At 41.2% G+C, this 13,380-nt stretch overlaps 1 protein-coding gene across 1 annotated transcript in view; it reads left to right on the forward strand.

Moving 5' to 3' along the window:
- The window catches only part of FGD3 (FYVE, RhoGEF and PH domain containing 3), a gene marked incomplete at its 3' end in the record, with an annotated part of 34,432 nt that extends 21,325 nt beyond the window's left edge, over positions 1-13,107 (forward strand). The window contains exons 8-15 of the mRNA XM_010076071.1: positions 2,642-2,780; positions 3,631-3,689; positions 6,768-6,914; positions 7,475-7,567; positions 8,006-8,085; positions 8,516-8,546; positions 9,051-9,152; positions 13,045-13,107. Coding sequence (XP_010074373.1) covers positions 2,642-2,780; positions 3,631-3,689; positions 6,768-6,914; positions 7,475-7,567; positions 8,006-8,085; positions 8,516-8,546; positions 9,051-9,152; positions 13,045-13,107 — 714 coding nt within the window. The remainder of the gene's footprint in view (positions 1-2,641; positions 2,781-3,630; positions 3,690-6,767; positions 6,915-7,474; positions 7,568-8,005; positions 8,086-8,515; positions 8,547-9,050; positions 9,153-13,044) is intronic.
- Positions 13,108-13,380: the final 273 nt, after the last annotated feature.

Below are 13,380 nucleotides of genomic sequence, written 5' to 3' on the forward strand. Positions count from 1 at the left end.
GTGATTTTAGCACTAGCATCACAGCACCGTTCCCTGCTGTCAATGACCACAGTTGCAGGAGGCAAAGATTTCACCCAGAACACTCAATCCACTCGTCTGACCTGTCTCTGTGCTATCAAAAGCCACAGTTTTCAAAATACTCGTTGTTGTCTCAAAGTCTGTTGTGATCCTGCAGTAACACCCTGTCCACCCAGGCTGTTAATGGAATAGTTATATAGCTTAAGCATTAACAACTATTAATTATGCTAAACCAGGGAAAACAGAAAACAAAAGTCACATGGTACTTAGGAGTGAATGACTGTGACGTATCAAGTTTATTTTAGCTGACATTAAAGATGTACATACTTTCTGTTTGGTTCACATTCACCTACTGGGGCCAAAACTTGATAGCTGGTGAGTTTATTAGGACTTTTCTTTAGACAGCTTTCTCCTTATGTCATCACAGAAGTACTTTTTAATATATATTTTTGTGTTTTGGATTGTCACATGAATTAAGCACAGAATAAACATTTATCATTCCTCTAGTAAAGTAATTTGAATTGCACTTTAAACTCCGAAAACTTTTTAAAATTGCATATCATTAAACTTTTCCTATTTGGAACAGTTTCTTTTATCACTGCTTACTTTTTAGAGAGAATACATCTGGCACATGAATCCAACTGACATAAGCCTTGAAGTGACTTCCTCCTTTGCTTCCCTGTTGCTCTTCAGTGTTAAGGTTCATCCTATTGCAGGAATAAAAACACAGTGGAGAAGGTTATAGTAAGTGGATTTGGGAATAAAACCAAGTGCTAATATGCAGTAGTGCAGTTCCGTGTCCCTTTTACTTCTCAGAATCTCTGATTCTTTCCATCCGAATTATATTTTCTGGGAAATGTGGTGCTATAAAACTTTGAGAGATAATAAATTCACTTCGTCTCCTATAAACAGAAATATTGTTCATTCTGTTACACTGTGACAAGATTTTTTTTTAAAGCAAATTTACGTCTTTGAATTTCTGGAAGGATAGCTAATATTTTTCTATCAGACGTTCATCTGATTATCTCCAGGCTTTGCTTTCAGAATCGAGCGAGTCAGCAGTGTGTCGTGGGCTGTAATATTTATGAGGAAAAGCAACTACCAAGACATGGCTTTAGTGAGCTGACGTTAGAATAATGCTATGGAGCAGAGCGTGTGTGTGTATGTGCGCGGTTAACATGCTGATGTGGGACTCAGGAGTCAGATTACATTCCTAACAGAAACTTCCTGTGTCATTTAAAACAAGTTACTTACTCTTACTGTGTTTCTCATTTCTCCTGCTCTCTTTTAAATAGAAATATCCCTTCACTTCATAGAGATCCTATGAAAATAGGTACACTACAACCCTCGGGACAATTGTAAGCAGAGCAGTTCGGTGCCTTATTGGGTAGTATTTAGTGTAATCAGTCTCAAACCTACCTCCCTTCTTGGTCAAGTGGAAAAAAAAAAAAAAAAAAGAGAGAATTTGAGGCAGCTCCTTCTTCAGAGGTGGTGAGCAGTGTATCTGCTGCATGTACAGTGAGCTCTAGCAAGGAGTATATCCCCGTGGAATTTCTGATTTTGTAGAGTTGGGGGGAGGCGGAGAGGGGGAGAAAATGCTGCATCAGGTCATGGATGAGAAAAGAAGATTGTTGTATATCTGCAGAAAATGCCAGATGTGAGACAAAGGTCCACATGAAACCTGTCGGCTCTGATATCTGCTTGAGGGCAGGAAGGCTCTGCAGGGGGATCTGGACAGGCTGGATAATGAGCCGAGGCCACTTGTATGAGATTCAACGAGGCTCAGCGCCGGGCCCAGCACTTGGGTCACAACCACCCCACACAACGCTACAGGCATGGGGAGCAGTGGCTGGAAAGCTGCCCGGTGGAAAAGGACCTGGGGGCAAGAGCAGCTGAACAGGAGCTGGCATGTGCCCAGGTGGCCAAGAAGGCCAACAGCATCCTGGCTGGTATCAGCAACGGTGTGGCCAGCAGGACCAGGGACGTGATCGTCCCCTGTACTCGGCACTGGTGAGACCACACCTCGAATCCTGTGTTCAGTGTTGGGCCCCTCACCACAAGAAAGACCTTGAGGTGCTGGAGCGTGTCCAGAGAAGGGCAACGGAGCTGGGGAAGGGTCTGGAGGGAGCTGGGGGGGTTTAGTCTGGAGAAGAGGAGGCTGAGAGGAGACCTCATCACTCTCTACAGCTGCCTGAAAGGAGGGGGCAGGGAGGGGGGTGCTGGGCTCTGCTCTAAAGTAACAAGTGATAGGACAAGAGGAAACGGCCTCAAGTTGTGCCAGGGGAGGTTTACATTGGATATTAGGAAAAATTTCTTCACTAAAAAGGTTGTCAAGCACTTGAACAGCCTGCCCCGGGAAGGGGTTGAGTCACCATCTACACGTATTTAAAAGACATGTAGATGTGACGCTTAGGGACATGGTGGACTTGTCAGTGTTAGATTAATGGTTGAATTCGATGATCTTAAGGGTCTTTTCCAACCTAAATGAGTCTATGATTCTGTGATAACTTGAGAAGTTGTTTTACTCTCCTCTAACTTATGTGAATGGTCATTTTTTCATTGCTGTTTAAAACCAAATGCAGGAACAAACGCAAACCCTTCTGTGCTTCTTTTTCCGTTACAGAAACAGGAGGTGTGTGGAAACCTAACATTACAGCATCACATGCTTGAACCAGTGCAAAGGATTCCTCGTTATGAGCTTCTCCTAAAGGACTATTTGAAGAAACTTCCAGAAGAGTCTCCAGACAGGAAAGATGCTGAAAGTACATGTAAACTCCTCTCTGTGTAATGAGCACAACAAAATCTTGGAGAGTTTTTTCTTCACATGTTCAGATACTTCCAACTAGGGCTATAGTAGAAACAGACATTTGAATTAATCAAATTATTGCCAAACATAGCACAAAGGGATTTTGAATACTCTTGGAGTAAAGAAAATGTTTGATATGTCAGCTCTAGGAATGAAGGGAGCTTTGACAAATAAACAATGACAAAATATTGAGATTTGTGATGGCAGAACACCTGGCATTTTTGCTTAATCCATTGTATGGCCAAGGACAAATACAGGAGGACATCCTTGCAATAGCCGGAGGAAGAAAGTAAGAATGTTTCCCTAGGAAGGCGGGCTAGACTGTTAACACAAGGAACAAGAGAAATGGACTTCGGTTGGTTGTTTTCTAGGAGTTTGTGATCTTTACCAAAACAGGGTTCACCTCACTGTAAGTACACAAGCCCTGTTTTAGGAAAACACTTTTGAAAACACACTTGTGAAGACTTAAGTTAACTTTTAGTAGGTTGATTCCTAGAAGGTGATTTTTTTTTTTTTTGGTCACTGTGTGCTTTGGCTCACCTAGCCTTTTAGGAGAGAAAGATTAAATTTTTAGATGCACATGGACCAGCCGAACACACAGAAGTGATCATGTATATAACTGCCTACAATATACATATATACAATATACATATATATGCTTACGATATACATATATATATAATTACATATAAGCAAGGACTGTATTTTGCAGGAAAAACACTAATGAGGGAGGTGAAAAAAGACCCCAAGGTGCTATTAACAGATATAATCTGGAGAATGCATAACTGTTGCTACCTTTATTGCAGAATCCCTGGAGCTCATATCTACAGCAGCGAACCATTCGAATGCAGCCATCAGAAAGATGGTGAGTAGAAAATGTGTAATGGAATTGTAATCTGACTGAAATGCTTGGTTGAAGCAATGGTCCCCCATCACAATAGGCTCACTAAAGTAGGCTGGGGAGAATTTTCACATACAGTTGAGTCAGGCTTTAAACATCATTGGGTATCTGAGTTCTCTTTATCATAAATGATCCTATTGCAGTGACCATGGTTTGTTGGGCCTAAATTTAACTTTCCTTGTTCTCAAGGACCCAATGGGTTGAAAAAGGTGGTCTTCATAAAACCCTTTATTTGTTTTCATTGAAAAATGTTGAAAGTATTCCAGTTAGGTCCATTCATAAGGTGTCCTTTCAAATTTTCACACTATTTTTTTTAGTTCTACAGGTCTTCACCAGACTGAAGGTTGTTTTAGTTTGATCTTTGGCTCATTTTAAATGTGCAGAGTATGCATTTAGTGTGTGTCAGTAGCTTTGGTAAGCTATACTTCTAAAGCTGGGCAGTCTGCGACCATGGAGGTTTTGAACGTTAGCATGTGTTTTACATACAGAACAGCTAGTCCATTACAGTAAACGGACTTTATAGTAACAGATGTTATCCCTTTTTGCACCCAAGTGCCTCAGGAGCTTGTATATCTAATAGATCTGAAATGTTACATAACAGGCTTAACACTCACGGACCATTTGCGGGTACAAGGTTTACGTCTGCTTCCATATCAGACCCTTACTTCCTTCTCCTGGGGCTGGCAGGGACACCATGAGACGGCGTTTCCTGTGGCTGCTACGGGGAAGTAACCAGCTGATGTCTGGGTATTTTCGGTATATCTCAGTGAAAACCAGTTTTGAAACCATCTATTTCTGTTGAAGTCTAGCGTGTTGTCTTGATAAAGATCTATTTTGGTGGAAATTTTTCTGGTCCGGGGCCTTGAACAACTCCTCCACAAGTAGCAACTATTTTGCTGGCGACTGTGTACAGTATCTCCACATAGCAGGAATATGAAGCCACCAGCCAGTTGCTTCCTGTGTTGGGTGCTTTTTCTGTTAGTATGCAAACACCCCTCAGAAAAGACTGCTGTAATAATTTCGCACCTTCTGTTTATTGCTGATAAGAACCTGAAGCCTCTAATCAGGGCTTCTTATTGCATTTAATTCTTCTGTAATTAATAGGTTTTGCCTGATCAGAGACTTGAAGGAGAAAAAAATCCAAGTAAGAATTTCAGGTTTGACCTCGTGGTTTCCCAACTCGCACGTCCCAGCGGAAGGTGCCGCGGGTGTGCTGAGGCAGTCGGTGAGGGCTGATGGGGGGCAAGGCAGCGCGAGAGCTGCACCGTCTTGCATGCATGCCTCTGCAGAGCCCACGGGATGGTGCGTACCGCTGTGCGAGGTCAGAGCCAGACCGAAAGAAGAGCAAGGGTGGTAGCAAAATCTCCAAAAGTTAGTGGAGGTTGAATTAATTGTTGGCTGCTTCCTCTTGTTGTGGTGTAGTAGAAGAAAGAAAATATACTTCCAAAGCTGACTTTTCTTAGAAGTGCAGATGACCCTCAGGTTTTGGATCTGCTCTTAGTGTTCAAGTTTTTCCTTTAAAAAAACCAGCTTGATAAGTTCACTGTTTTTTGTTTGTTTTAATTTAGTGGGATCTTTTGCACATCTTCCCCTTTGGTGGAAAAACTCTACTGCCTTTTGGGGTTTTAGGTGTTGTGCATATTCATTTCTAGTCCACCGCACCCCCCACCCCATTTTGTTTTGCAGTGTTTATTTTAACAGTTTGGTTTTGTTTGAGATTTTTTGGTGAGTTTTTTTGGTTGTTCATTCGTTTAACCATTGATCAGAAAAATGGGTCAGGACAAGAACTGGTGCGATGTATGTTTGTGGTGAAACTTTTCAAGTCAAATGGGGTAAACAAAGTGTATAAAGACCTGAAGTTCCAGCTTAATCTATAGATAGGTTGAGGTACAATGTAGAGAAGAGTTGGGGCATATTTTGGAGTGTAATTGCATGGGTTTCTGTCCCCATTTGCTGACAGTGACATTTGGAGCACATCAATCCGGCTTGTGGTTGAAAGCCAAACCTTTCCAAATGCTGTATCTCGGTAGCAAGATTTACACACCTTTCTTATTTTGACTTGTTAAAGCTGCTGCAGTGCTTAATATAGCAGCTGTGAGTGGGTGAACTAGTTCCCTTTGTCCATTTGAATACAGTGTAGAGGGATTGGAATGTTTGGATGACTTAATATAAAGTAGAAACAGTACTTTGCTGAAACGAAAAAAAGTAATGCTGTCATAAAAATTTTTGACCAAGACATAAGGATGCCTTAATGACATTAAAAATAGATTTTGTCCTGGCCTGTTTCGTAGGTACTTTGTGCCATGGAGGTCCCTGCGTGAGGCTTTAGCATTTCCCATACAGATGGGGTTTTAGGCTTAGCCTAGAAATGCAGAATATAGAATCATATCATAGAATCATACAATGGTTTGGGTCGGAAGGGACCTTAAAGATCATCCAGTTCCACGTCCTGCCATGGGCAGGGACACCTCCCACCAGCCCAGGTTGCCCAAAGCCTCATCCAGCCTGGCCTTGAACCCCTCCAGGGATGGGGCATCCACAGCTTCTCTGGGCAACCTGGGCCACTGCCTCACCCCCCTTACCATGCTTCCTGATGGAGACCTACCTGCCATTGTATGAACAACAGTACAAGAGGTGGAACTTCTCAGAAGCGGACAAACGATCATACCGTAGCAGAAATCTTAGTCTGAGACATGGGGTGGGACTTAAGAAATTCAAACTTGTAACCATTTTGGTATGTACTAGTCTCCAACCTGGCCATTGATTTTTACTGGACCTGAAGCCATTACTTCCAAAGATACCTACTTATTGTTGAATAGGTACAATCCAAGTATGACTCATGAGTGACTAATGCAGAGAGGGAAAAAAAAAGAAGAGTATGGAACAGGTATTCATTCATTTTTGAAAATGCAAAGCTATAGCAGGAGAGAAAGACTGTTTTCTTTCCTACTCATTTACACTTACCACCAAATGATACTGTGGGTAATAGACAAAGGGGAAATTTTTTTTAATTTTAGTTGTTGGGGTTTTTTTTTCTTACAGGAAAAGATGCACAAGCTTTTGGAAGTTTATGAGCGACTTGGTGGTGAAGAGGATATTGTTAACCCAGCCAACGAGCTGATTAAAGAAGGACACATTCAGAAACTTTCAGCAAAGAATGGCACAGCGCAGGATAGGTATTTATTCCTGGTGAGTTTTTTTTGTTACTGTCTTATTTTCAGAGTTGTGTTTTGAAATTGTACATTTTCATCTTCCTAATCTCAAATAAAAAAACTTTCACCAACTGAGCCCAGCCTTCCCTTCCTCTGAGCAGAAGCTTTCTCTTGATGCTTTTTCCTTGAGGATTTCCTTCCTTCTTCCATACTTCTGCCTTTGCTGATGGCTTGTCAGGCCCAAAGGGGTCTTTTCCCATCTACCCCTCCCCTTCAGACACTGCATTTTTGCAAAGTGCCTGAGGAGGTGTGTTTCCAGCTGTACTGCTTTGCTGCGTGAGATGGGCAGCTCTTGCTGATGCTGGGAGAACATCCCTCATTTGCCTTCAAGGCAGACAAATTGGTACCAGAGAGAGTGGGAGAAAGGAGGAGTAACTGGCTGATATATTTCTGTTTGTCCACTTTTTTTTTTTTTTTCCTTAAATCTCTTCTTGAGAACTGCATCTTGGAGTGAAAAAACACCAGGGTCCTAAACTGTAAAAATGCAGGCTCTGTCCAGCATGTAATCCCTCAACCTAAAATTTTCCCTTGTTACAGTTTAACAGCATGGTGCTATACTGTGTGCCAAAACTGAGGCTGATAGGCCAGAAGTTCAGTGTTCGAGAGAAGATGGACATTGCAGGACTGCAGGTTTGCATCTCTTCTTTCCACCTGTTTTAATGCTTCCCCACTCCATAGCATCACATCCCCTCTGAATCAAAAAATGTAGCTATAGATGTATGTAAAAATATCATAAAAATTTCAAATAAAGCTTTGGATCTCTCTTTTTTTTTTTTTTTTTTAATTGTTGTGAGATAATCATCCAAAGGTGGATAAGAAAATGGTGACTCTGCCCGTGCTTTGATTGAAAGCCTTTCCTTTTCACGTAACCGGCTCAGGAGCCACCTTTTCCCTGTACTGCTCTAGGGGGCTGGTTGGCAATACAGATTCATAAGTTTTGTAACAAGACAAGTAATTCTGGTATTCTGCACGATCCTTTAAATTAAGTATTTCAAAGAATTAATATATTTGTAAGTCATTAAAAATGATTGAAAGACAACACGACTAGCTGACGTGTTCTTTTTACAGGTCCAAGAAATTGCCAAGCAAAACGTGGCTCATACATTTTCAATAACAGGAAAAAAGAGATCGCTGGAATTACAAGCCAGGTATGGTGCTTGTTCTGACTTTCAAGGTTTGTGAATATTTATGTAGAAATATATGATATAGAGGATATGGCTCTGCTACTATGACATAGTTTTAAACCAGGAGATGAGCATCAGAGATACGTAACTTACATATGCAAGAGAATACATTGGTCCGAAGTCAGTGCGTTAAAGTGCTGTGTTGATTTGCTCTATTGAATGCTTGTGGTATTTGTAGTAGTGCTTGTAGATTCCACTGTGCTAATAATTCAAGTATTTTTTACATTTGTTTGATAATATTTGAGGTCAATAATTATTAATAATGTTTATAAAATAGTGTATAACAAAGCTTAAATCTTGATGGATATAAAGCTGTGAAGATGTGAATTGAATTTACTGCAAATATTGGAAGTAGAATTATGCTGTTTTCTGTATTTTTCTTTTTTTTTAACAGGTCAGAAGAGGAGAAGAGGGAATGGATTCAGGTTAATACAAAACCATTATGACATGGGTGGAAATCGCCATGCAGTCAGCATCTTCCATTAAGATGATCTTTTGGGGGTTCTGAATGAATGTGGCTGTGTGAGGAAGCTGGGTAGTCCAGGCTGGCAAAGCTGCTTATGGAGAAAGGTGGAGCCCCAGTCAGGGTCCCACTGCTGACCCACTATCTCCAGGCAGTGCACAGGGGCTTCGGGTGGGATCCCATTTCCTGCAGTCCTCAAGCCCAGCGAGGGAAGAGGCTGAGGAGTCAGAGATTAGCCTTGTATATTCTTGCAGTCTGACTTGTAGAGAGGCTGTCTGGTAGCAGTCTTAGTTTTAATCAGTAGTGAGTTTACAACGCCACTCTTAAGTTCTTAAGTTTCAATTTCATTTATGCAAGAGGAAGGGTTTTTTCACTAAAATGATAATCCTAACCTTTTTCTTATGAGAGAATTTTTCCAAGACTCCTTTTGTGACGCTTCTCATCTTTGCTGGAATTTTTGTCTCAGGTCATTCAAGCGACAATTGAAAAGCACAAACAGAACAGTGAGACATTCAGAGCTTTCAACAGCTCTTTTTCTCAAGAGGAGGAGCATCCTCCTGATTCCTCAGTAAGTATGAGTGCTTAATTCTCCTTCTTTGCTATAACAGTTCTACTGGCAGTTAAACCGGGCTTACACAGCTAGCTTTAAAATAGTATAGTCTTGTTCTTGATTTTTATATTATATTATGGTGCAGTCAGTTCCATTTCTCTGGCTCTCAAATGCTTATCAGTCATAGTTACTCAGCCATGCAGGTATGGAATAAATTACCCAGGGTAATTCAGTGCCAGAGACCTATCAGTCATGTTTTCCAGACTAGTGGGTTATTTAGCATAACAGGTGTAATTCTTCAATGTTATGAGTGGTTGGCTGTCTGGAATTATATTTGTGTGCCTGGGCGATTTTGTTCATTACCTTTCCCCATCTCCTGAGAGATGTGTTTTGGGATTATTTCTTTTTTCTTATTTTATTGTTATTTTAAAAGTTTTAAAGAGTTGAAAGGAAATTGATGCATTTTAAAAGGGTCTTAAAAATACTGTCTTATAGATAACAAATATATTTCAGAAAGAATACCCTTCAACTAAATGCGCAAAATATTCTTGGAAGTTTATTCTGTTTCTGTGCAACTGTAATGTATTACTGCGTTGTGTTTGCTAGGAATTTTGGTTTGGTACTACTCATGTGAGGATAATAACAGTATCTCTTCATTCGACTTGAAAATGATGGTGATAACCTTAGCCACAGTCATTTGCTACAACCTAAAGTGGAGAGGGCATAGGAGAGGGAAATTTTTAGGAATTTCGTGCAGAGCTCCCTGTGTGATGGCGATGTTGCTGATCAAACATGGTAGATCTTGGAGCACAGGGAGAGAAGGTTCATTTGCAGAGATTAAACTTGGTGATCTTTTTATCTCCCTCCTCCCTCACCCTTCTAAACTTTTTTTTTTTTGGGCAGGGGTACCTAACCATTTTTGAAACCTTTCTTTTTCCCAGTGGGCTCAGGAGAGATGTTATAAATTCCTTTCCTCCCAGCATTAATCACAGACTGACAGCAGCACAAAGCTCCATAGAGTCTAGGATCCCATTGCTGATAGCAGCCAGCAATGAGCCGTGTTCAGAACATGGTATAGCTTACTGATAATGAACTATTTGGAAAAAATTGGAAAACAAATCCATTTGTGCCTATATTTTAAGTTGGCTGCCTTCAGAGCAAGGATGCTCTGATGGAAAAAAATCTTTTGATAATAAGCAAACTAATAAGCACTCTTCTTTCTATCCAATTAAGACAACAGTGTCTGTTCAACTTCATTACTATTTATTATCTTGCTTTGTAAATTCAGTTTTATTTTGCTGCTGTGTTAATGGTGTAGCCACATGTTTATACTCCACTGGTTCATAAAGTGGAGCAGAGCAGAAGTCTGCTTTATCTCCTGGCTCTGACGTTAATACAGTATGCACCTTAATTTCTTTTATGCTGGAATGCTAACCTGCATTTTTAGGAGATTAGCTTGTCTAGATAATCAGCTTTGAAAACTAATGTCATGGCTAAATGTGGCAGAAATTGCTGTCAGTGAAAAAGAGCTAAAGGTAGTTCTGTAAGGAAAACTGGACAAATACTGAGAGTGTTCTTAGTAGCAATAGTAGCTGCTGCAGGCAGCATCCACCGTACGTATCTCATCATCTTTATGGAATATTGGGCAGCGTGCTTTAGAGGAAAAAATGACAATAATCTTCCTTTTTTGCTCTCATGAGTCAAGAAATAGATATGCGCTCATGGATTCCAGGCTGGATCTGTAACAGCTACTAGAAATTGGACTCTGGTTCCAATAAGCCTGTAGAAAAGTAGCCAAATTGCTTTTCTCCCAGTCTTGGCCATACATTTGATATGTTACAGTTCTTATGATTGATTTTGGTTGCATGACCACTGCATGCCTTTGCACACAAATCTTCCCGTGCTTTTCTTTCCCTGATGACTTACAGAAGCTCACACAAGTGTTAAGGGTTGATCTTTAGCCCATAGTTTGCCTGTCGAAGACTTGCAGTTTCTTTTAGGTGCAGAGAACTGTTATTTGATCTGATTCTTAAGATTATGCTTGTGCAATAATCTACAGCAATTAATAAACTCTCACCTGTCAGGAGGTGAATATTCAGAGAAGTTGCCAGGCAGTCCACTGCAGGGTGACTGTAGCAGTGGTCTTCTAAAGAAGTCATCTTCAGAAAGCTTCAGGGTGCCTTTGTGGCTTAGTTCCTTCAGAAAGAGGACACTTGTTTCACTGTTTTCCATTTTCATCTGCTGCATTTCAAGGCTGTGTGATGGGTATTTTTTTTAAAAGCCACCTAAAAATGTTCTAAGGCAAAAAGGATCTCTTTTACCACTGCTTGATCTCAGGAGAGTTGGAGGCTGGTGGTGTGGGGGAAGGACCCAGTTTGTGCGTTGTTAGAAGGCTATCAAGGAGAAGTGCCGCAGAGAGCTGTGCCCTCCCTGAGATTTGAGAGCTGCGAGTGTTTCTGGTAGTTAGATCGTGATTTTTAGATCTTGTTAAATCATTGCCGTCTCCCAGCCCCGTTTCTGTTCCTCCCCCTAGCTCTGGGGCACATCTGACAAACATGTGCACAACTGTCTTCCCCCGTACCGAATCTTATACACTTTGAACAGTGATGGTCGGGGGCAGGGGGGAGAAGCACTTTTGAAATCTTTTCCAGGTTAAGACTAGAGATTATTTGATTTTTAGAACATTATTCCAAATAAAAGGATATGGGGATCTGAACAGGCAGCTAGAGAAATTTACTCTTTTCCCTAAACTTGCTGGGTGTTTTCTCACTCTCTCCTTCAGACCCCGTTTTCTCTCCACATTTTTCATTTCCTTTCCTAAGTCCCGTGTCGCAGCGCACAGATGGCCTTTTACAAGGCAGGGGGATCTAAATACCTGGGTTGATTCCAGTGGAGAGAAACACCTTTCCATGGGACTGGGGAATAGGTGATGGGAAGACCCCAGCGTTGCTGGATTTTCAGAGAGGCAGAAATAGTCAGCTGGAGTTGAGTCCATGATGCTTCCCTTTAAGTTGAGTTCCCTAAGGAAGTGCTCTGGGGGTGGCACAGCCCTAGCCCCAGGGGATGCTTTTGCTTGGCTGCTTATTCTCAAGAGTCAATTGATGGCATTAGTATATAAATAGATAGAATTCAGTATCAGAATGAATAGCTCTTCAGTTTGGCTGCTTACTCAAAGCTACAGTTCATGTTGTTTCTAATAAAAGATTAAACCTTTTTGCTTTCAAATGGAATGAAGCTAGAGTGCAAAAATGCACTGGAGATTTGGATAACCTTGAAATAGGAGATGTTCTCTAATTGGCAAAGAAAGAATGATCTAGGGGAATAACAGGATAATATTTTGAGAGTCCCCCTGTAAACTAGCAAACTCCCTGTAAATTAATGACAGATGAGATGGTTTTCCTTTTAGGATGTAGCCTATGATTTTGGTGTGCATAAGCTTGTTATTTGCCCTCTATATGTATTGAATAGATGTTCAATATGTATTGAATACATATAGATGCCAGTTTGTGTTTATTAAGAGATTAAGAAATGTATTGCAATTAAGAAAAGCTTAACTGAGTACTATCTGAATGGAGTAAATATTCTTCCCCCGCAGAATCCATCAACTACACAAAGCACTTGCTCGTTTGCCTTGCAGGGCTCACATGGAGCGGTGTAATTCAAAACCTGCTGGTTTGCTTTCTGCAGCATGAAGGGGGACAGGCAGACACTGCGGTGCAAAAGTCACCCACTTCATAGTCAACCCACTGTTTGAGAGTGGCTGAGTACATCTGCTATTAAAATGTATTCACAAGCAAATAATTGAGGGGCTAAAAGCAAATGATGCCATGTTTTCTTTATCAGCATTTAATATATTTTAGGAAGAATGTCCGTGTTGAAATAGTTGTGTGTGTCATTCTGTTTCCCTCAGATAGCAAGCACCAGCTCGGTGGAATCGATGCCAGGAGCAGATGGTGGCGGTGCATTTGGAGGGGTAAGTGATTCGAAGCTAATACTTCCAGCAGAGGAAAGCAGGGGGGGGTATAGGGGGCAGCGGTTATGTTTCTTTTGTAGCAGGAAAAAAAATCAGAGCCCCTTCAGTATGTGGGTTTATATTCTGCTGTCTGTTGCTGCAGCTGTCCTGTCTGTAACTTCTTGGCTGAGTTACACCCACAGCTACGCGCAGAGTTCGCAGCATCAGTGAATGTAAATCCTCCTGTTGCAGATCCATGCTGCACATGTGTGTGAACCTCATTGCAGGAAGCTG

The sequence above is a fragment of the Pterocles gutturalis genome, unplaced genomic scaffold (assembly GCF_000699245.1).
Source record: "Pterocles gutturalis isolate BGI_N339 unplaced genomic scaffold, ASM69924v1 scaffold9663, whole genome shotgun sequence".
Taxonomy (NCBI): Eukaryota; Metazoa; Chordata; class Aves; order Pterocliformes; family Pteroclidae; genus Pterocles; species Pterocles gutturalis.